Here is a 22,917-nt window from a genome sequence, read left to right as displayed (position 1 = left end):
GTGAGGGTGGTGATATAGGATCTCTGTAAGCATAAAATGAGATGCTGTGTATTTGGGGCTTTCCCAGTGCAGAGTAGGGGGCTCTTCGCAAGTTCCCTCCATGGGAGACCAGCCAGGCCGATTGATCAAGGAAGCAGAGTGCTCAGAGCTCACCATCCCTCTTCGGAGAAGCCACCTCTGCAGCAAGAGGCCACCGTTCCCTGATGCTCACTCTACTCCCAACCCTTGGCCTTCTCTGAACTCCCGGAATCCAAACTGAAGAAACAATGGGCCCCACTCAACCTCCAATTTGCAGTGAGGAGCTCAAGATTCAGAAAAACGAGATGCCTCCGAATCATAGACTGACACAATTGAAGGAGTGCCAGGCTCTGCCTCACGCTTGCACCTCCTCAAGTTTCTCCCATTGAGTGTTTTTCTAGCCCTACATGGAGCAAAGAACAGGACAGCAGACTGCCTGGCCCCAGGCCACAGCTTGTTGATTTGCAGCACGGACCTCTGGCAGAGCTCTCAGTCCCCTAACTGCATGGGCCACAGCTGGCTGTGGGGGTGCTGGGCTGCTTGTTAACAATGAGCGATATTATCTCCAAGCACCTGTCAGCATGTGTGCCCGAGTTCAGGTGATAGGGACGGCTCTCTGGACCCTTATGTCGATACTTACCACAGGTTCCTGGCTCCTGCCAGCCTGGCTTTGAACTCTCCGTCTCCCATTTGCCATCTCTGTAACCCTGGGCAAGCGACCTTATTTTCTGCAACAGGTGAATCTGCTCCCTCCCAGGGCTGCTGCGGGGATGGAGGTGGTGGTGACAGAGCCTGTTGCTTGGCAGCGGGGCGGGCCCACGGCAGGCTCAGGGGACAGGGGCACCATCGCTTTGGTGTTGGTGCAGTCCCTGATGGTGCTGTGATTGGATCACCTAGAGCTTTGACTTTCAGAATACAGCTTATCTTTCCCCTTCAATTGAAAACAATAATGAGGAAGGATTTCTCTTTTTTATCATAATTGATCTAGGAGGCTGAAGGAGAAAATGATCCTCTCTTGGGGTGTGATCCATATGTCTGTGTTCACGCCATTTCCTTGTCTGCTCAAAGTCCCTTCTCATTCGGGATGGACGAGTCGGGAAGCTGATGCCTCCCTCTCACGTGGCGTTGTACTTCCGTACAACGCAGAGCATAGGCTGGTGTTCCGCACAGGCAATAGATTCCCATATGATGTACCACATACATTTGCAAAGCTAGTCCTATAACTAACAACTATCTCTCAGTGAAAGTTTGGTTGAATTATATGTGGCCAGTCCCCTGAGATCCGACTCCTTGATTTGTACTTAAATGTCATTGTGACTTCCCTGGTGAGGCTATCAGCTGTTCAAAGACTGAATTGTATGATCTGGTATTTTAAAAACCACCATTTTTTTTTATAGACTCTTCAAAAATCACAGCACCTTTTTTTAGTGCCAACTCTTGACTATTACTGTCACATTTGGCCATAAAATTAAACATGAGAATTGGCATTCAATAATCATATTAATTTTATTTAACTCTGCCTTCAGAGATGAACAGAATCAAGTAGCAGTGGAGTGTCGCGTTCCGAGGAGCGGATGGAGGGCCGGCCCTGCGTCTGGTGTTTGAAAAGAGGCCCCTCCTTGGCCTTGCTTTTTCACTTTGCAACCTTAGGTCATCTTAGCACCTCTGCTCCTTAGTCTCTTCATCTGTAACGTGGGATTCAGAATCATGACAGCAGTCACTATTTATAGAGTGCTATTTATGTACCAGATACTTCGCTGACCATTTGTATCCACCATCTATCTTATTTAATCTACACAAAATCTTACAAAATGGGATTTATCAGCCTCAATCAGATTTTAAAAACTAAACCACAGTGTTTTGCACCTTGTGAAGAAGTTTAAAATTGTGAGCGAATGTGACTATTCCAGGAGGACAGTGTCCTGAGGGGGTTTATGTAGTTGGACAAGCCTCCTAGAAGAGCCAAAGTTTGATTGTATGTTTTCTAGGCCTGTACAAAAGTAATTGCACTGACCTAAATATAAGCTCCCCTGAAGTCCTGCCTTGGAAGATTTGTGTGGGCCTGGTCCTTTCCTCCATCTGGGATTTAAATCTATTCCCTTTAGCGAATCTCTAGAGAGCATTTCAAAGTGCCAAGTGCATTTACACGCACAAGCCCCTGCCTCACAGAGTGACCAGTGACCCAGCTAGTATGAATCTTATTTTCCAAAAGGAAGTTTGGGTGTAGAGAAGCTATGGCTTGTGTGGAAGAGACGCAGGTGACTCAGACAGCCCTTCCCTCACAGAGCTCCCAGCCCAGGACCAAAGATTGCTCTCTGGTTCAGCAGACAGCAGTGGCAAGGACTGGCCTGTTGTCCCCTCTGCCCATTCAGCGAAGATGTCTCTGCCCTGATGTTCCCTGCAAAAGCCCTCCTGTTCTGCAGAGAATCCTGGACTGGGAGCCCAGACTCAGATTCTTGTCTTGGTCAGACATGAACAGCGGGTAATATGCCTTGTCCTCAGCATGAAGTCCTTACTTTATTAAAAATTGAAGCAAGGCTGGGCATGGTGGCTCATGCCTGTCATTCCAGTATTTTGGGAGGCTGAGGTGGGAAGATCAGTTGAAGTCAGGAGTTCGAGACCAGCCTGGGCAACATGGTGAAACCCCATCTCTACTAAAAATACAGAAATTAGCCAGGTGTGGTAGTATGCGCCTGTAATCCCAGCTACTCGGGAGGCTGAGGCATGAGAATCGCTTGAACCCAGGAAGCAGAGGTTGCAGTGAGCAGAGATTGCACCATTGCACTCCAGCCTGGCCAACAAAGCAAGACTCTGTCTCAAAAAAACAAACAAACAAACAAAAAACAACATTAGAACCCACTCTAGCAAAAAGGCATCACTCAAAGGCTGTTACCATACTGGGCAGACCCCTGGGCCAAGCCTGGCACCGCCACCCTCTGGGAGCCCGCCCAAAAGGCCATTCCTGCCAACACCCGCTGCAGACGAGGCAGGTGACTTCCCCGTTAGTTCTGCGCAGGTTTCCTCACTCACCTTTTCCACGCAGTTTCCAAAGATAATGATTTCCCACCACTTTGCTGTGACTTGTCAGAGCATCAGCCATGGTTCCGAATCACTTTTTGGATACATTCTGATGGGGAATTGAATATTCCATCAGAAAATGAATGTTCTCTGATGTGTCACTCACCCCAACATAAGACCTCACCTGTGTGTTTAAGCTTAAACCCAGGGCGAGGAGGGATGTGCCACCGCATGCAAACCACACCTGCAGGTGGGCAGGCTTCTGAGGCCGCGGGGGCCAAGTGGTGAGGACGGTGGCATGAATGTGGCATCACGGTGTCCTTGCTTTGTTGTTGTTATGAAAAGCAACTTGCTCATTGAGAAAGTCGTTACGGAGCCATCAAGGCACTCAGCTGGTCATGGAATGTGGGCTGGTGATAGTAGACCCTGCTGCTGGTGCTAAGAACTTGCAAACCCTCCCATGTTAGGTGCAGGTAGTGCTGACTGCATTCCACAGAGATGCTCAGGGAAGTGCCAGGCCTCACCCCAAAGTCACCTCCAAGCCGAGCTGGGCATCCAGCCCAGGTGGTGGTCTCTGAAGCCTGCCACCATCTCCTACTGTGCTGCCACCCGATGCCCACCATAATGGACAGGCCACTGCCAGCCACACCTCAGCACCTTCCGCCCTTCCCCTCTGGAAGATGACTGCAATAGGTGGTCTCAACTTCGGGCCCCTTGGTGGCCCTGGGTTTCTTCCTTACCTTCCAACACCCAGGTGTCCCTGCCTGCAGGTCGTCTCCCTGTGAACCTCTCAGCCAAGTGCCACCACCCCACATGCCCTCTGGCACTCCCTGTGGGGCAGACACCCTGTCCACCTCTCTTCAGCCACCCACCACCATCGGGAGCTCCACTCTGCACAGGAGCGACAAGCCTCAAACCTAATGGCCTTGGCTCTCATTCAAAGTTCTGGCAGTGCTGCCACTGAATTTAGAGCAAGGTCACCTACCAGGGCAGCCAGCCAGGGGCTCTCACCTTCTATGATGCAGGCCTTGCAGCTGCTGCACTCAACGCAACAGTGTCTTCCAGCAGAGGTGACCTCAGGTGTGAGGACTCCTCCATGGGAAAACCTCTTGCAGTTTGCCAGGTTAACAGTCACAGGGCTGCCATCACTTCCTGGTGGGGAGGAGCCAGGAGAAGGGGGCTCAGGTTTAGGGGCTGTGCCTGGGACCACGTGGATAGAAGTATTAGAGGTGGATAGAAGTATTAGAGGTGGATAGAGGTATTAGGTAGAGCTCCTCTGTGGTTTGGGGAATTCATCCTTGGCTCTCGGAATTCTGGCAATAGGACTTGAAGCTGGTTGACCTTAGGTGAGTCACTCAATTTCTTGGTAGGCCAGTTTTGTCACTGCAGGAAAAGGAATGCTGCCTTTGTCGCCCATCCCAGGGCTGCAGAGGAAAGGGTGATTATAAATGTGGGAAGCGGTTGGCCGTTAACACAAGCAGCAGAGGCCTGTTGGGGGCAGGGTCTGCAGTTCCAGGGTCTCTGTCCCATGCTGCTCTGCAAACAGCATAAGCAAGAAATGATCTCTCATTAGGTGTCCTGCCTAAGCAAAGCAGAGCCGAGTAAAACTCAAGACAAAACACAGAGGACGGAGTCTGTGACACAGGCTCTGAGCGAGGCTTGCTAGCTCCGTGGTGTCGGGCCAGATGGCTTGGACACTGAGAGCTGCAGCCTGTCATCTGTAACATGAAGCAGAGCACGGCCTTCCCTGGGCTGGCTGTCAGTTAAAAAAGATGAGCGTGCACACAGAACACCCAGGGCCAGGCTTGGCACATAGCACGTGCTCCTTACATTTTGTTTTCTTCCCTTTTCTGTTTTATGGGCAGAGTTGGCTACAGTTTTGTTAAGGTTGGAGAGGGGTAATAGAGTATGATGATTACTCAACCAGAAATTATTTGAAAGATGCCCCCAGATAATCACACAAATGTAGTTCCAGTGGCCGCAGCATCCAGTGTGTGCTCTGACCCAGGGAGCTGCCTGCTGGCTGCTTCTCCCTTCTGTGTTCAACAGGAAGAGGACTTGGTGCAGGGGACTATTGTGAAACTCAACTGAGAGGTGAAAGTTATTAGTTCCTTTTGGATTATCAAGCAGTGAACTTAAGCTGGCCTTTTTAGCAAAACTTAGGAAATATTCTGACCTTTTGTTTGAAGAGAGCACTAGTTTGCTTCAGTCGCCTCTGAGGTGGGGAAGTAAGAGGAGCTTTTTGCTGGGTGGAAAATTAGAAGCTCTCGCTGCATGGGTAGGTTACTCACAAGGGAAGAAAGAGACATGGTTAGTAAGCTTCTGAAAAAATGTTCAACCTGAGGGGGAATTCAGACCTGCACATTAAAACATCAGTGAGGTGGCATTTTGCCTATTACTGCAGAGATTAAAAACTGATCATCGCCAGTATTGGCAGTGGTGCAGAGAGGGAGACAGGCCTGTCCGTGCTGCTCAGGGATGATCTTCTGGAAGACTCCTCTGAGCCTGAAGCACCTCACACCCTCCAATCAGTGGCTCCACTTCTGGAAACAGATCCTGAGAGTCAGTCATAAGTGCAGGCAGAAACACTCAGCACAAAGATGTTTGTCAGGACTTTTTCTATAGCAGTCATTTTTTTTAAAACATGAAAAAGAGCAGGGAGTCCAAAAAGTAGGAGAACCATTCTGTAGGCTACGATACACCCTAAGATAGAATATTTCGCAGACTAATTTTTAATGATGCGAAAATGTTTATGGCATATTAAAGGAATAAAACAAGACGTCAAACTATGTGTGTGGGTGTATTTCTTTGTGTATGTGATACATAATGATTTATAAATATATATGTAGTGATTTTAAACTATGTTAAATACAAATACTTAGGGAAAAGACTATAAAGATATTAACATTAGAGTATAATATTTGAATGCTTTTATTTTCTTTTTTAAGCTTTTTCTGTCTTCCAGCTATTTATCTACTTAGATAACCAGAAAATAATAGTAAAAGTGATTTTTTAAAAGACCATGTTTTGCAACAAAAGCACCATTCTCTGCTTACGGGGAGCGTCTCTAGCTCTTATGGAGCTCAGCCCCACACATGATGCCTCAGGCCAAATGCTAGAGATTTATTGACACTGCAGTAGTTCTTTCCCAAGCTGTCCTGGAGACTGAGACTTCTTCTTTGGGTTTAATCTTGTCTTTATATCCCCTTAACAGCAGGTCCTCTTATTGCTTGCTTGTTCAAGGGACTAGCCACAGAGGCCAATTAGAGCATGGTTTTGCTGAATATTTTGGCCGCAGCACAGTCTGTGCAATAATAAAAAAGGCCTACTTTTTTTTTTTTTTTTAGACGGGGTCTCGCTCTGCCATTTAGGCTGGAGTGCAGTGGCACAATCTCGGCTCACTGCATCTTCCGCCTCCTTGGTTCAGGTGATTCTTCTGACTCAGCCTCCTGAGTAGCTGGGACTACAGGTGTACATCACCACGCCTGGCTTGTTTTTGTATTTTTAATAGAGATAGGGTTTCAGCATGTTGGCCAGGCTGGTCTCAAACTCCTGACCTCAAGTGATTCTGCCTGCCTCGGCCTCCCAAAGTGCTGGGATTACAGGCGTGAGCCACTGTGCCTGGACCAAAACGCCTACTCTTATCCATTGACTGATGAACCCTCAGTCATTGTATTAGTTTGTTTTCACACTGCTGATGAAGACGTACCCGAGACTGGGAAATTTAGAAAAGAAAGAGGTTTAATTGGATTTACAGTTCCACATTGCTGGGGAAGCCTCACAATCATGGTGGAAGGCAAGGAGGAGCAAGTCACGTTGTACATGGATGGCAGTGGGAAACTCCCCCTTATAAAACCGTCAGATTTTGTGAGATTTATCCACTACCATGAGAACAGTATGGGGGAAACTGGCCCCATGGTTCAATTATCTCCCACCAGGTCCCTTCCACAACACGTGGGAATTATGGGAGTACAGTTCAAGATGAGATTTGGGTGGGAACACAGCCAAGCTATATCATTCTGCCCCTGGCCCTCCCAAATCTCATATCTTCACATTTCAAAACAAATCATGCCTTCCCAACAGTCCCCCAAAGTCTTAACTAATTTCAGCATTAACTCAAAAGTCCACAGTCTAAAGTCTCATCTGATACAAGGCAAGTCCCTTCCGCCTGTGAACCTATAAAATCAAAAGCAAGCTAATTATTTCCTAGATACAATGAGGGTACAGACATTGAGTAAATACAGCCATTCTAAATGAGAGCTGAGGGGGGCTGTGGGAGGGGCACGCCCACCTGCCTGAGAAGGAAAGGGTGGGGGGAGGAGGCAGGCAGCAGAGGATAAACAGGAAGTTCCCAGTGGGCCGATGGGTCCCCAGGGTTAAATAATTGTCAGCGTTCTCTTTGACTGTCTGCACAGGACTGTAAGTCGCCATCCAGCTCACTGTCTATGGCACATTGGTTCTTCCCTGCCTTGCTGTGTTATGGAACTGAAATTTTTGTCTGGGGTAACACAGGTCTTCCCAGAGGTTTGAAGCAATGACTGTGTCTTCAGCTCCAAATTGTGTGTTGAACCAGCTCTGAAGTCAGGGCCACCTTGGGAGTCTATTATTTCATTTTCTTGGAATGAATCCATTATGAATTACTAACGATAATGATTCATTATAGTGTCTCACGCTGGCATGTGCTGATTCTCCAACAACCGACAGAAATTGCCCTGCTGATGAATTCTCTGCTGTGTTTTCCGCTTTCTCGTAGAATGGCTATTCAAGTGGACAAGTTCAACTTTGAGAGTTTCCCGGAGTCCCCTGGGGAGAAGGGGCAGTTTGCAAACCCCAAGCAGCTGGAGGAAGAGCGGCGGGAAGCCCGAGGCCTGGAGATCCACAGTAAGCTGGGCATCTGCTGGAGAATCATATCCTTTTCCAGGGGCCACCTGGGCCTGGGGGCACCTTTGCTCAGGGTTCTGACCTCTAAGAAAGACCCGTGAGGGTCTTAGCTATTGAATTTTCACCACAGATAGCTCAGAAATGCTGTGGCAAGGAGATGTGGACCAAAGGCTTGGCATTTCCTTAACCTCTTAACGCTTCAAAGGCCGACTCAGAGCAGTATTGATTGGGGACGAGGAAAGGTCTTCTCGGAGCCGGTGGTGCTCTAGTCTTTGGATCACATGCTTCTTGCCAGTGTTGATATTCATGTTAGTGACAGGTTCTAATGGCCACCTATCAGTGCCGGGCTCGGGGGGTTCACAGACTGACAGCTGAAAACACGAGCGCAATTGTCTGAGAAACTGAAATCGGATTGTACAGCTTACCGAGGCATGAAGATGCCGTTTTGAATAGGCGAAGAGAGTTTTCAGAAGGATTTTGTGCTATAAACACAGTGTTTCACAAAGTCACGGAGCCTGGTCTGGACTTCAGATCAATGCCTGACTCCTCGCAGACACTCCGCTGACTGACCCAGCGCTCTGGAGAAGCCCAGGTTCCCTCATTTGTTTGTTCAGCCATCTTTGGAGAGCACCTCCTTTTGAGTCAGGCGTTCTGCAAGGCATTTAAAAGGCTGAGATGCAAAGACAAGGTCTCCATGCAGTTGTTTGTCTAATAGGAAGCGGCTGTGTCCTCTGGAAATTAAACACTGCTGGGGAGCAAGGACAGAGCCCCCTGCCGAGTGCTGTAGGTTCAGAAGCCACTGAGTGGGGGCATTCAAGGAAGGCTTCATAGAGAGAGTGAAGCTGTTGAGTGGCTGCTGGAAGTGGATAGAAGTTTGTTACAGGGACAAAGGTAGGAAATAGCCTCAAAATACTGAGGCATGAGAGCCCATCTCCAGGGAGGGGGCAGCTCTGATGGGAACGTCTGTTAGTGACCTCAGTCATGCACACATTCTGGAGACATGGGGGTACACACATTGCTCCATTGTGTGATCTGGGATCCTTCCAGATGGCCTCCTGGATTCTGAAAGGGTCCTCACTCTACACAGCACAGGTTCCAGAACCTGAGGTCAATTCCTTTGTTCAAGCTAAAGGGATTTTGGGCCTGGCAGACCCACTGTCTCCAAAGAGTTTGTGAGAAAATAAGGACTTTACATGTAGATGGAAGGTTTTGTGAACCAGACACGAAAAACAGAGTGCTTGGGGACTCACGGAGTGAACAGGAGCAGTCTGTTGTGGAGTTACAGGCGTTTGTCTCTGGTACAGAGAGAAGTAAAAAGGTGGGGATAATGGGAGTTGTCTTTCCCTTGCATTCCCCTCAGAGCTCAGCACAAAGTCAGGGTTCAGCCAGTTCTTAACAAGCAAAATGCCATAGCAAGGAAGCAAGTCAGACTGGTTCCCACCCATCACCCCATTTATCTCCTCCACATCTCCCTGACCAGCACTGTGGCTCCCATGGAGGAAATTGAGTCTCAGCCATGAGGGGTAGGGCCAGGGACCAACCCAGGTAAGTTTGCTGGCAAAGTACTCACCCCTCAAGTCTCAGACTTCAAACGAGAAGGCTCCACAGACAACTCCCACACTGTCAGGCTGGGGAAAGGAGGGACCCCTGGCGCTTACCTCCTGGCATCTATGCTGGGTCTTGGGTCTTTCTGATGGGCCCATGTTTCTGGTAATCTTTCTGTCTTTCTGTTGGGTCTTTCTGATAGGCTGAGGGTTGGAGAGGCTCTATGTGAGGCAGGAGGCATCTCTCACTCGGGCTCTGAGATTCAGCTTCTGGCCGGGAGCCCCGTGCAGAGCAAAGCGGTCCTGGATGGGTCTGATGCAGCCCCAGCTCAGCGCCAGCAGCACCAGTGGAGGAAGGGGCAGGTGCATCGTGTGCCTGGCAGGAGATTATTCATTCTCCTGAATGATCTCTCTCTGTGCTCAGATAAAAGCCAGAGCCCTAGGATGGTTGGGATTTTGACCTCTGTGTCCCCACACTTCACAGAGTTTGAGCCCTCCCCTCCCCCTCCCAGGGTCTCATTGTGCTGGGCACACAGGGGCATCCTGCTAGTGTCAGAGCTGCTGCCTCCCAGACACCACCCTGGGCTGGTGCTGCCCTGGGCCGTGTCGCCGTTGTCAGCAACCTGACTCCTGGGGTGGTTTCATCATCCCGTCCTCCTGTCTTGCAGATGAAAACTGCGACTCCACTTTACAAAGAGAAAGTGGCGTGGCCAGCTCCTGCACCCCGTAGCTTGTCCGCAGCCTGCAGTCCCCGCCCAGCACATGCTGCCTTCAAATGGGATGATAGTGGCCCACAGAACTCTTGTGTTCTTTGAAAACCAGTATCAAAAAAGTACAAAATGTCTTTGCATTTGACTTCTCTATTTTCTGTATATTTGCTTAATAATTCATGTGACACATATTTATTGATTGTCTACCATGTGCTGAGCACACCTGCCCCATGCATTTTCTGATGGGAAGTTTCTGAGAGCTTGATTGTCCCTGTAGGCACATTTAGTGAAAGAGAGTTAACATTAAGGACATTCTCTCTCTCTCTCTCTCCCTCTTCCTCCCTCCCTCCCTCCCTCCCTCTCTTTCTCTCCCTCTCCTCTCCCTCCCCTCTCCCTCCCCCCCACTCTCATCTGTTAATGACATCTGGCGTCAGAGGAATAGCAGAATTTTGCTATTGTAAACCTGAATTCAAGCAGATGGAAAGACCAAAGATTGAATTGGCTAATAATTTCATTATACATTTTAATAATATTTTCTAAACATTTCGACTTTGTGCGAACATCGAGGCTTAATTTGACACCCATCCATAGTTGTAGCAATTGCCCACCTATAGCGCATGGGTCTGAGTAGATGCATTTCAAAGGAAATTGGGGATCTTGCACTGGGTAGATGTACACCTGTCTACGCAGCATCTACAATGACACGATGGGCAGCCCGGGGCTGCCGGGAGCTCTCGCCCCACTCTTCACCTGTTAATGACAGATATGATACAGATTTGCTTGTGCGTAGGAGGTGAGCCCTGGAGATGCCCCCATCGAAGGGGAGGGGAAGATACAGAGGTGGAGATGCCCCCGTCGAAGGGGAGGGGAAGATACAGAGGTGGAGATGCCCCCGTCGAAGGGGAGGGAAGGTACAGAGGTGGAGATGCCCCCGTGGAAGGGGAGGGAAGGTACAGAGGTGGAGATGCCCCCGTGGAAGGGGAGGGAAGGTACAGAGGTGGAGATGCCCCCGTCGAAGGGGAGGGAAGGTACAGAGGTGGAGATGCCCCCGTCGAAGGGGAGGGAAGGTACAGAGGTGGAGATGCCCCCGTCGAAGGGGAGGGAAGGTACAGAGGTGGAGATGCCCCCGTCGAAGGGGAGGGAAGGTACAGAGGTGGAGATGCCCCCGTGGAAGGGGAGGGAAGGTACAGAGGTGGAGATGCCCCCGTGGAAGGGGAGGGAAGGTACAGAGGTGGAGATGCCCCCGTGGAAGGGGAGGGAAGGTACAGAGGTGGAGATGCCCCCGTGGAAGGGGAGGGAAGGTACAGAGGTGGAGATGCCCCCGTGGAAGGGGAGGGAAGGTACAGAGGTGGAGATGCCGCCGTGGAAGGGGAGGGAAGGTACAGAGGTGGAGATGCCCCCGTGGAAGGGGAGGGAAGGTACAGAGGTGGAGATGCCCCCGTGGAAGGGGAGGGAAGGTACAGAGGTGGAGATGCCCCCGTGGAAGGGGAGGGAAGGTACAGAGGTGGAGATGCCCCCGTGGAAGGGGAGGGAAGGTACAGAGGTGGAGATGCCCCCGTGGAAGGGGAGGGAAGGTACAGAGGTGGAGATGCCCCCGTCGAAGGGGAGGGAAGGTACAGAGGTGGAGATGCCCCCGTCGAAGGGGAGGGAAGGTACAGAGGTGGAGATGCCGCCGTGGAAGGGGAGGGAAGGTACAGAGGTGGAGATGCCCCCGTGGAAGGGGAGGGAAGGTACAGAGGTGGAGATGCCCCCGTGGAAGGGGAGGGAAGGTACAGAGGTGGAGATGCCCCCGTGGAAGGGGAGGGAAGGTACAGAGGTGGAGATGCCCCCGTGGAAGGGGAGGGAAGGTACAGAGGTGGGTACTTGCAGTGCAGTGTTATGGGGCCGATGGGAGCTTCCCTCAGGTCGAGGCCGGCAGGAGTGGGTGGAGATCTCAGCCCATTCCCGGAGAGGGCCCAGGCCCAGGGCGCAGCATGTGGCATGCTGTCCTCGGCACGGGACCCAGAAGGCAGACTATGAGCATGGCCAGATTGATGTCTTAGAAAGCCACGCTGGCCACAGTGTGACAAGTGGGTTGCAAAGACGCAAGCGCCCCTGGGGACGCTGGTGGGTTGAGGAGCCACTGCATGAGCAGCTCTAAGTCAGGAACTGGGAGGGCCTGAGCGAACGGAGCACCCAGGAGAAAAGCGTCGAGGGACTACGAGGGCTTGAACCAAGGGAGCAGCGTGGGAAGAAAGTGCAAAGGCGACCACTCATCCCCGAGAATCTGCAGGGTTCAGACAGGGGTGGCCTCTGAGCGCCTGTCCCTTCCCCTCTCCTTCCCAATCCTCTCTTCCCCCATCTCTCCCTCCTGCCCCTCCCCCATGTCCTTCCCTACTTAATTTCTGTCGAAACAGAGGGTTAAACTTAGTAGTCTCCTTGTTCTTGTCCCTTCCTTCAGCCCCCGTGTGTGAGTGGGCACCCCCAGGCACTCCTCCTAGAGTGCTGGAGGGCTGTGGGTGGCCTCTGAGTAGCCCCCAGCCCTGCTGACCAGCTCCTTCTCCCACTCTGAGACCAGGCAGGTTTATCATAAGGAGCCCAGGGCCAGAGAAATTACCATGAAGACACCTAGGATCGTGTCCCAAGGCACTGGCCGGGCACGAGGTCCTGTCCCTGCTGTGGACAGGGCAACCTGTTATGGGGGAGGTGGCCCAGGATGGTCAGCCTTCCTGCTTCGGGGGGCGTTCACATTCTGGTGCTGGGCCGGACCGGATGAGCTAATGGGTTAGGTACCCTTTTTTCTTTTCTTCTTTTTCCTTTTTTCTCTCTCTTTTTTTTTTTTTTTTTTTGAGGCAGAGTCTCACTTTGTCACCAGGCTGGAATACAGTGGCACAATCTCGGCTCACTGTGATCTCTGCCTCCTGGGTTCAGGAGTTTCCCCTGCCTCAACCTCCCGAGTAGCTGGGACTACAGTTGCGCACCAACACGCCTGACTAATTTTTTTGTATTTTAGTAGAGACAGGGTTTCACCATGTTGGCCAGAATGGTCTCAATCTCCTGACCTCGTGATCCGCCCGCCTCGGCCTCCCAAAGTGCTGGGATTACAAGCATGAGCCACTGCGCCCAGCCGGATACCCTTTTTTTCTTTAGGAAATCTCTTTTCCTAAACCCTATTTATCATTCTTCTTGTTGTTATGACTATGAAAACCACTTCTTGTGTGGTTGCTGTGTGTTAGCTACTGTATAGCAAGCTGCCCTCACTACCTGCCACCAAGCCTGGGGCTGCGTATCCCATGAGAGGCCGGGAAACCTGATCAGACACAGGCAGGTCCCTGCCTTTCTCCCACCAGTCCCTGCCCCAGGTGACCTTGGTCATGGCCAGCTTCTCTCTCTGCTTCTCTGTTCTCATCACAAAGTGGGGACCGCAAGGGCTTCTGCTTCCCCAGAGCTGCACAGGGCGAGTCCCTGCTCCTGTGGTACACTCAGGGGAAGCACTCTCCCTGTGTCCCTCCCTGTCATGCATACGCCAAGTCGGAGGGCTTCTGCTGTCTTCGTGCATTTATCCTTATTCTATCCCAGGATCAAAGTTTTCACAAAGGACTCCTCATGCTCACAAATCTCTTAAGCCCTTTCTTCCACATTTCCTAGGCTTTCTTGCCCACATTAGCCTACTGATTTTAAAGAGACTCCTTCCCCCCAGCCCCTCAACCCAGACCTCTCCTGCTTGATAAAAGCATGCTTGTTTGTAATGTCTGTGTGGTTTCCCTGGAGGGCAGGGACATCTCTTCCTGGTACAGGCAGCATCTGGCCCAGAGAGCCGGACGTATTTGCTATACAGCAATGCTTTTTTGGATGAAACCTACCCTTCCTTTCAGCTCCTTGGAACCCTCTTCTTTTAACCTTCTTCTTACCCTCCAGCTACCAATACTGGACTATTTTACGGAACTTGGGGAACCTTAGCATAGCCAACTCTCTGTGAACTCTGTTAATAGCAGATCATAGCCTTTACCACATGATCTAGAAATCTTCTCTATTTGACTCTGGGGTAGGACGGCCCTGCCACTTCCAGCATCCAGAAGGGGAGGCCATGTGACCTGAGGGCCACGTCCTCAACTGTGCAGCTGGTGTGACAAAACCTGCTGCAGACCGTTGCTGTCAGGATGAGTTCTAAGAATCATTGGCCTTTCTGATCACCTATGGGTGAGCAGAAGCATTTTCCTTACCCCAAATCTGCAAAGCAGGTAGTATCTACCCCTTTCAGAAAAATAAATAAATTTTAGAAGTTCAGTAACTCACCAGAGATTGTGCAACTAGAAGGATAGTCGGGATCCCAAAACTTGTTATTTTCCCGTTGACTGCTTCAACTGAGGTCACACCTGCAAGGTGCAGACATAGCTCCTGGCCCTGGAAGGCATCAGCAAATGTGAATCCCCCTTGCCCGTTTCCTGCTGGGAGACCTCATGCCACGCTACGACCTGACCTCAGGTGAGGTCCTCCTCACTCATCCTTCAGAATGGACCTCACTGTCTGCTCCTCAGAGCCTTCTCTGCCATCAGCCTCCCTCCCATCTCGCCCTGGCTGCAACAGCCCCTTCCCTTGGGCTCCTGTGACACCCACTACTTTATTGTTAGTTACAGTCTTTAAGTAGTACGGAAAATGAGTTTTTTCTGCAGGTTTTCTCCCTTGCCAGATTGTGCCGTCTTGAGGTCAGGTGGAATCCTGTTCATCCAACAGCTGTTACTGAGGAGCTACCATGTGCCAGAGGTTGGACTGAACACCAGGGCACACCAGATGCTCAAAATCAGATGTGGACCATGCTCTGATAATGTGTATTCTCTTTTGCTTGCCCAGGTACCTGTAGCTAGCACATAGGTATGAAAACTGTTTGTTTTTTGTTTTATTTTTTGAGATAGAGTTTCACACTTGTCACCCAGGCTGGAGTGCAATGGTGTGATCTTGGTTCACTGCAACCTCCGCCTCCTGGGTAGCTGGGACTACAAGCACCTGCCACCATGCCTGGCTCATTTTTGTATTTTTAGTACAGATGGGGTTTCACCATTTTGGTCAGGCTGGTCTCAAACTCCTGACCTTGGGTAATCTGCCCACTTCGGCCTCCCAAAGTCCTGGGATTATAGGTATGAGCCACCATGCCCAGCCTAAAATGATTTGTTGAATGAATAGTTTCCATTTCAATGACACAGCAAACAGAATGGCTACCAGCTCAGTTGCGCTATGCCTAGTGCCGTGATGAATGTGTGAAAGGAGCTGCAACTCACAAGATGAGTCTGCAGCACAGCTTGGCTCCTTTTCCAGAGGCAGCCCTGCACAGACCGTCTATGGTGGAAGCAGGGGGAGGGGCATGCCTTGGGCAAGCCTAGGGTCAACTCACCCTTTCATTATCCTTGTTTTTGTTGCAAATCACCCTTTGGAGAGCATTTCAGGGACTGGTACAAGGCTTGCTGAGGTATCAGAATCCAGCTGTGTAAGTTGGAGTAGGAAGAATTGGGTGCAACAGTTTGATCCCCATGAAGGCGAATGACCTGGGTTGTCTGGGCAATCTCTTCCCACCAAGCTGATAAGCATCCGCCTCCTCCATTCTGTCTGGAGGAGCATTTTTAACCAATTTGGCTGCTTTGAGAGTGAGGCACAGGCTGGAGAAGCCCAAGGCAAACGGCTTTAGATACCCAGTGTAGGGGATGGGAGTGGAATATCTGTGAAATGCAGAGGCCAAATGAACAGATATGACTTGGAGAATGGAGGGATGTGAACAGTGTAACCATGACCTCGGTACAGGGGGCCTCGTGTCCTCGAGCAGCTGACTTCCCAGGCACAGGGAGCCCAAGCACAGCTTGGGTCTCAGGCTGTGCATTGCCGAGGGGTGTTGAGTCTTACAGACAACAGTCACCCTCTGCAAAATGAAGAGGCTCCACAGGAGCGTCAGTATTTGTCAGTTTTATTTGGGCTTCACAAGCAGGACAGCGTAAGGATTTTTAAGCACAGTGGCCCTGTTTGGATGATCCCACCTAGAATACAGTCACACTGGGCTTTGTTCTCCATTTTTAAGACTGCCTTCTTTCCAGTAAGGAGGAGTTGCCTTCAGCTGACCTGTCCTCCCTTTCAGGACAGAGGCGGGACTCAAGCACTTGACCTGGGCTGTGTGGGCCCACCCTTCGGCCTCTCACAGTGGCTTCTGGCCTATTCTCAGATATGCTTCCTAATGGAGCTCTGTCATATCTCCTGAAAAAAATTAAATGTCTTTAAACAAGATTCTTTAAAAACATAGCACACTGTGTTTTTCTAATCGTTATGTTTGGAGAAATAGTTTTCTCTAAATGAATTTTACTATAAATGGCTCTTGCCATCAGTACAGCTGATTCCTTGATCATTTTAAGTAAAATGCAGGGTTGCATTTTGTATCTGCCTTGAGGGAATTTGGCTTTTATAGCTGTTTGTAATAACGTGGTTCTGAGGCCTTTAATCTCCCGTAGCAGGGAAGCCCTGCCAGCCACAGAGAGACGTCCTGCCTTGCCAGCCAACAAGGCCGTCACGTCACCCTGGCTGTTTGGACTTCGATGGGCTGGGGGGTAAGGTGGGAAAGGCACAGATTTGATTGCTGCCTCCCACAAATCCAAATCTGGTGCCCTTGCACATCTTGGAATGACTTCGAAAGTAGTCGGGGTTTGACACATAGGCAACACAGACTTCAGATCTGGATCATGAGAGTGGGGAAGGGCCTTTCCCAGCATTCATGGCACCGTTTCCATCTTCGTGTGTGTGCATGCATGTGTTTGTGAACATGCACATGGATCGACGTGCGTTGTGTTTGTGTGATCAGGTACATGTTGGACATATACACACTGTATTTTTATCGTGATGATTATTGTGCGCATGCGTAGCTTATGTAATCGAATCATAAAATTACAGAGCTTAAGTAACAGCTAAAACCCATATGGCACTTACTAGATGCCAGGTACCGTTCTGGGCAATTTATATAGATTTATTCCCTTGACTTTCACAACAACTCTCTGAAGTAGTTTTATCCACGTTGCACAGATGAGAAAACAGGGAGGCCCAGCGAGGTCACCTCGCTTGTTGTAGGTCACCCAGCTGGTCCGTGGCAGAGCGGGAGGCACGAGCAACTGCTGCCCTCAGTGCTGTGTGCTCAGCTCCATCTAGGAAGAGCACAAGAGCCTCTGGCTTCTGCCATGGCCTCGCATTATCCCCACTTACCAGAGGAAGCCTATGGAGATGGCAGCATTCCTGGGTCTCACCACTGATTAGTACCCATCGCCCCATGCAGAACTCTGTCCATTTCACCCGCTCTCCATTGTGGGACTCTGGAATAGTCTCACCCAAGCAAGATTTGCAGCAGTGAGCCAATTGCAGACCTCTCCTCTTGGCAGCACACCCCACTGCGTGACGTCTTCTGTCCAGTTGGGTCTCTGACACCAGGGAACTCAGCCGAGATGCTGGGGGCACTTACTGAAATGAGAGCAGCAAGAGCATCAGCATTCTGAAAGTTCATGATGCAAATTAGAAAACAAAGTCATGGCAAAGAGGCTCATTAATCATTTAAAGCAGTCTTTCCATTAGTGTAATTTCTGTTTATGACAATTCGCTAATTTATTTGATCTGAAGTGGGGCTGGGCTGAGCCCCTGCACCTGTAGTCGTTCACTCCTGAGTTTGTGCATGGGATGCAAACAGCCTATTTTCCAGCAGGGAGAGATGATCCGTCTGAAGGCACCCCCACCCCAGAGCACCCACTTCATGATGCTCAACCCAAGTCGAGTGTGAAAACCTTCACACCAAATTCTCCATGACAGAGCTCAAGCTTTTGCTCTGTAGACTTTGGATACTCACCAAATGTTCTGAGCATAGCACTTACTTTTTTTTTTTTTTTTTTTTTGAGAGATCAGGCTCACACACCTCAGGTCTACAGGTTCTGAAGAGAACCTCACAGATTCCCATCTGGCTTCACGTTCCCCAGGAGCAGAGTGAACCGAGCAATCATTTTTTCCTAAAATGCCAAACCAGGTCATGGCAGACTTCAGTCATATAAATATAGACAGGATCTCAAAGCTGCCCCATGGTTTCAAATGGTCTTTGACTGTGGTACATTACCAAATATTTTACTGCTAATGGCCTCGCAGAAAATGACAGGGAAGGTGTTTTACTAACCTTGTGCATTTGCTTTGCATCTGGCTGGGTTTTTCAAAGATTCGGAAGTGAACACTCATAGTTCCCAAGACATGGAGATTAATTGAGATGGCATGCGTGAAAATGTTTGTAAACAAAAAGGCTCTGTACAAATATTGATTAAATAATGTGATAAATAAGGAAGACTGACTACTGATAATAAATAGGATATAATACTTGCCCAGGAGGCTGGGCTTCGTAAACATAGGGAGGCCCCCACCTTGGTCTCTGAATCCCCAGCACCTAACACAGCAAGGACAGGACGGGTGCTCTGCAGGGTGCAGCGGCAACAGCCAGGGAGGACAGAAGGGTTGGTTTCCAGGGTGGGGACATCCCAGGTAAGGCAATGTTTGAGCTCTAGAAGATGGGGGTGTCCACCAGAACGACAAGGCTAAGGGTGCTCCAGGTAGAGGGGAAGCCGAGCAAAGACAGCAAACAGCCGCATCTCTGGAAGCGAAGACCCAGACGCACACGGGCTCAGGGTCTAAAAGGGGAAAGGGCAACAGGAAAAGCAAGCTGTGCGGGAGCTTGTGGATTGTGCTGGGGTGTTGGGACTTTGTCCTGAAAGCAGTGGGTCACCGTGAAGGGTTTTGACCCAGCGAGCAACGGGATCACCTTCACCGTAAGGAGGACGGATGGCTCTGATCAAATGGTGGAATGAAGTCTTCCTTTCCACCTGCTCCTGGCCTGGCCTTGTGTGTCTAAAACATGTTTGGTTCTGTGGGGTTGTGCTCCCTGCCTTTGGAAATTAGGCACAAGAGTCTCCAAATGTACATATAGGGCAGTACAGGTCTGTTTCTGCTTTCTCTCCTGGCCTCCTGCCCTCAGCCCTTGGTGAGGCCTTTAAAGGGTGTCGAGTTGGAATGAAGGAAGCCAGCAAGGGACAGGATTCTTGCTGGTGTGTAGGTTACCTGACTTGTGAAACTCATTTCTGCTCTAAAGGGTTACAGTGGAAAACCAGAGCAGTGACCCTTCTCTGAACCCTGCAGTTTGCAGAGAAGGAAGATAGGATGGGGCCTCTCTCTTGTGGGTAATTATGGAAGTATCCAGTATAGCTCAGGGCACAGTTGACCATTGAACAACACGGGTGTGAACTATGTGGGTCCACTTAAGTATAGATTTTCTTCCACCTCTGCTACCCCAGAGATAGCAAGACCAGTGCCTCCTCGTCCTCCCCTTCCACCTACGCAAGGTGAAGATAAGGATGAAGGCCTTTATTATGGTCCACTTTCACTTCATGAATAGGAAATGTGTCCTCTCTTCCTCATGATTTTCTTAATGTTTTCTTTTCTCTAGCTTACTTTATTATAAGAATATAGTACGTAATACATACAACATGCAAAATACGTGTTAATGGACTGTTTATGTTATCTGTAAGACTTGGGGTCAACAGTAGGCTATTAGTAGTTAAGTTTTGGTGGAGTCAAAAATTACATGTGGATTTTTGACTGTGTAGGCGGTAGGCACCCCTGACCCCATGCTGTTCAAGGGTCAACTAAATATCCTTTTTTGTTTGTTTCTGTTTTTTTAATTTTTTTTTTTTTTTTTTTTTTTTTTTGAGACGGAATTTTGTTCTTGTTGCCCAGGCTGGAGTGTAATGGCGCGATCTTGGCTCACTGCAGTCTCTGCCTCCTGGGTTCAAGCAGTTCTGCCTCAGCCTCCCAAGTAGCTGAGATGACAGGCGCTCACCACCATGCCTGGCTAATTTTTGTATTTTTAGTGGAGACAGGGTTTCACCATGTTGGCCAGGCTCATCTTGAACTCCTGACCTCGGGTGATCCACCCACCTCGGCCTCCCAAAGTGCTGGGATTACAGGCGTGAGCCACTGCACCTGGTCTGTTTCTGTTTTTTCAATGTGTGTTTTTTTCTCTTCAAGCCAGATTTTTTAACTTACGGAAGGGATTGAGTTCTCATACTGTTGGATAGAGCGGGGTATGACATATGCAACTTTTGTAAACCTCAGTTTCCCCTTTGCAGAAGAGCTACCTCCTCTGCATCTTGCATGTGGTGGGCATGAGGCTCGAATGTGGCTCTGAGTTGAGCATGCTGTGTAATCTTTGTGGGCTGAACACACACATAAGACCACTACTCCGAGGAAGCATGGCTTCCTCCAATGCCAGCTACAGAGTAGGTGCTCAGTAAATGTTCCCGGACACAAGCTTGTGTGGGTGGACATTCGTTGATAAACTGGCCTTGCATAGGTGGTAGCTGAAAGCAACCATCAGGTTCCTTCTGCATCATCCCTGGAAAAAAAAATCATTCATTCAGTTGACTTGTACTTCCTGCCAACTCTGTGGAAATGAATTAGGGACTTGGAGACAGTAAACTTCCCTCGTATCCTCAGGATGCTCACCAGTTTCTAGTTTGGGAAATCAGCCATGGCCACAAGTATCTGGAGCCCAGGGTGGCTGGCGCTACAGTGGGAGTGAGGCATAGGGCCAAGGGGCAGCCTACCAAGTGCTGTGCTGGGGCTCCCTGCCTACCAGATTTGGGGCTCCTCTTCCTGGGCAAGTCACCACCCCTTGCCCCTCTTCTAGGAGGAGCCCCACTTGCGCAGGCCACTTACTCCTAGAGTTACGCATCACCATCTCACTGGCAGGGGATGAGCAGACATCGTTATTGGCCTAAGCCAATAATGCAGAGCACATCTGTGTTCCCACTGCCTTATGTCCTCCTCCAGAAAACTTCCATATGTGACCCCACAGGAGAAAAAGGCTTTCTGAGTCCAAGGGGCTCTTCAAGGGGCCAACACAAGTGCCTCTAAAATTCCACAGTACCCAAAAGTCTCTGTGCCTTTAGTGCTACTTTGAAGGTGAGCTCCTGACCCTGTCACTCTGGCACACTGTGGACTTCAGGCTGGTTGTGCTGGAAACATGGATTCGTGAGAGGAGTCTGGACAGGGAAGGGGGCACTGCTCTTGGAGCAACAGACCCCAAATTTGAGTCCCCACTGGGGTGAGTTTGAATCTACCCCCTTCTGGCTGTGTGGCTTTGGGAGCATTACCTTATATCCCCAAGGAGGCTTCCTAAACCTGAAGTTGTTGTGAGGACTAAGTGGGATGATCTGTAGGTAACTGACACATCACAGGTGCTCAGTGAAAAGCAGCAGGCATTTATGGAGCCTGTATCGTGTGGCGGTGACCAGGGCACTGTCCCTTCCTCTCCCAGGGCTTGGAACCACAAGCAGTCCTCTGAATTCTTTCTTTAGTGGATTGGATTGCATGTTTTCTGTTCTTCGAAGTAATATTTTCCCATGGGAAGGCCCAGAAGCTAAGCAGTTGGGAAGGTGGGGCTGCCTCCTCATTGACCTTGCTGGTTTGAGCAGGGATGGCAGAGAAAGGTTAAACTGAGCAGAGATAGCCCCAGCCCCTGGACCTCACGGCTCACTGCCTTCACAGGTGTTTGACCAGCAGGACATGTGAGCAAACTGTAATGGACTCCAAGTAACTCAGCCGCATCTCTGAGGCAGAAAGTGGCAAGCTTGGAGGACACTGTGAGAGGAATTTGTATTTCTTTGCAAGGGCGTTAGAAACTGCCTGTGGGCAGCTCCAGATATGAGAACATGAGCTGGGCTGGGACGTGGGTTTTCTTAGCGCTCAGGCACACAGGGATGTCAGTCCTTAAACAGTAGGCATGGGTTAGGGGACTTCAGTGAAGCCTGGGTTGGCCCCAGCAGTGATTTCACAGTTCTGCTGCCAGTGTCTTCATCTCTGTCTCCTGAAAGGCAGGGACAGAAGGTGGGGGTAAAAACCTGTTGACGATTTGGAAACTTCATCCTCAAGTGACTAGGAAGAGCCTTGATGGGAGGCAGCTGTTTCAGCACCATGGAGAGCTCTCTGCTGGGCATCCCTCTGGGCTGGAAAAACACTGGCCAGGCTGAGTGTGGACACTGACCCAACTGCTGGCCAACTGCGGGGCCCTGGTACAACCTGGCCCTGTGGACAGCAGGATCTTTGTCCAGTGGGACTCATGGCTTTCCAGGTTTACTGTGAGGAATCAATACAATATATCGAATAATCCCTGAAAGCCAGAGAGCAGAGTGTGGGCTCAGGGGTCAGGCTGCCTGGGTTCAGGCCTAGCCCCTGTCACTTGCTAGCGGCATTGGCTTTCTTTTTCTTTCTATGAGCCTCAGTTTTCTAGAAAAATCTTTGAAATGAAAATAACAGTACCTATCTCATACCCACCATATTCTGAAGTCTTAGCTTGAAAGTAGTGAGTATTGCAGTGAGAAGATGTGGGTTGGACACATACCCAGGGCATCCCTCACAGCAAGCACCTTGGAAATGTTCTCTATGGTGGCAATAATGATAGGAACTACTATTGTCTTCATCATTATGGATTGACCTCTTGCTCCAAATGCCAGGGTCCATGTATTTAAGAGACAGTAGCCACCCCCATCACTGCCACCATTGCCACTGTATGTTGTAGTATTACAACTGTGGCTGTAATCACTACTGACCCATCAGCCAGCCTTGCCATTCTTGTGCACAGGCTGAGATGCAAGACTGTTTGGGTGGCTTACAGGGCTGAAAGGAAGTCGGATATGCATGCAGGTAATTAGCTTTATTAG

General features: G+C 49.9%; 1 protein-coding gene across 2 annotated transcripts in view; it reads left to right on the top strand.

Annotated features, from left to right (window-relative positions):
- TRAPPC9 (trafficking protein particle complex subunit 9) overlaps window positions 1–22,917 on the top strand; it is a 712,655-nt gene that overhangs the window by 531,941 nt on the left and 157,797 nt on the right. Inside the window, exon 20 of one of the 2 annotated variants that reach the window (XM_073018375.1) lies at window positions 7,790–7,943. In XM_073018375.1, the coding sequence (XP_072874476.1) occupies window positions 7,790–7,943 (154 nt within the window). Of the gene's footprint in view, window positions 1–7,789; window positions 8,034–22,917 lie in introns of those variants that run through there. The other variant, XM_073018374.1, reaches the window with a different exon arrangement.

This window comes from Chlorocebus sabaeus, chromosome 8 (assembly GCF_047675955.1).
Source record: "Chlorocebus sabaeus isolate Y175 chromosome 8, mChlSab1.0.hap1, whole genome shotgun sequence".
Lineage (NCBI taxonomy): Eukaryota > Metazoa > Chordata > Mammalia > Primates > Cercopithecidae > Chlorocebus > Chlorocebus sabaeus.
This window is presented reverse-complemented; position numbering and strand designations above follow the sequence as displayed.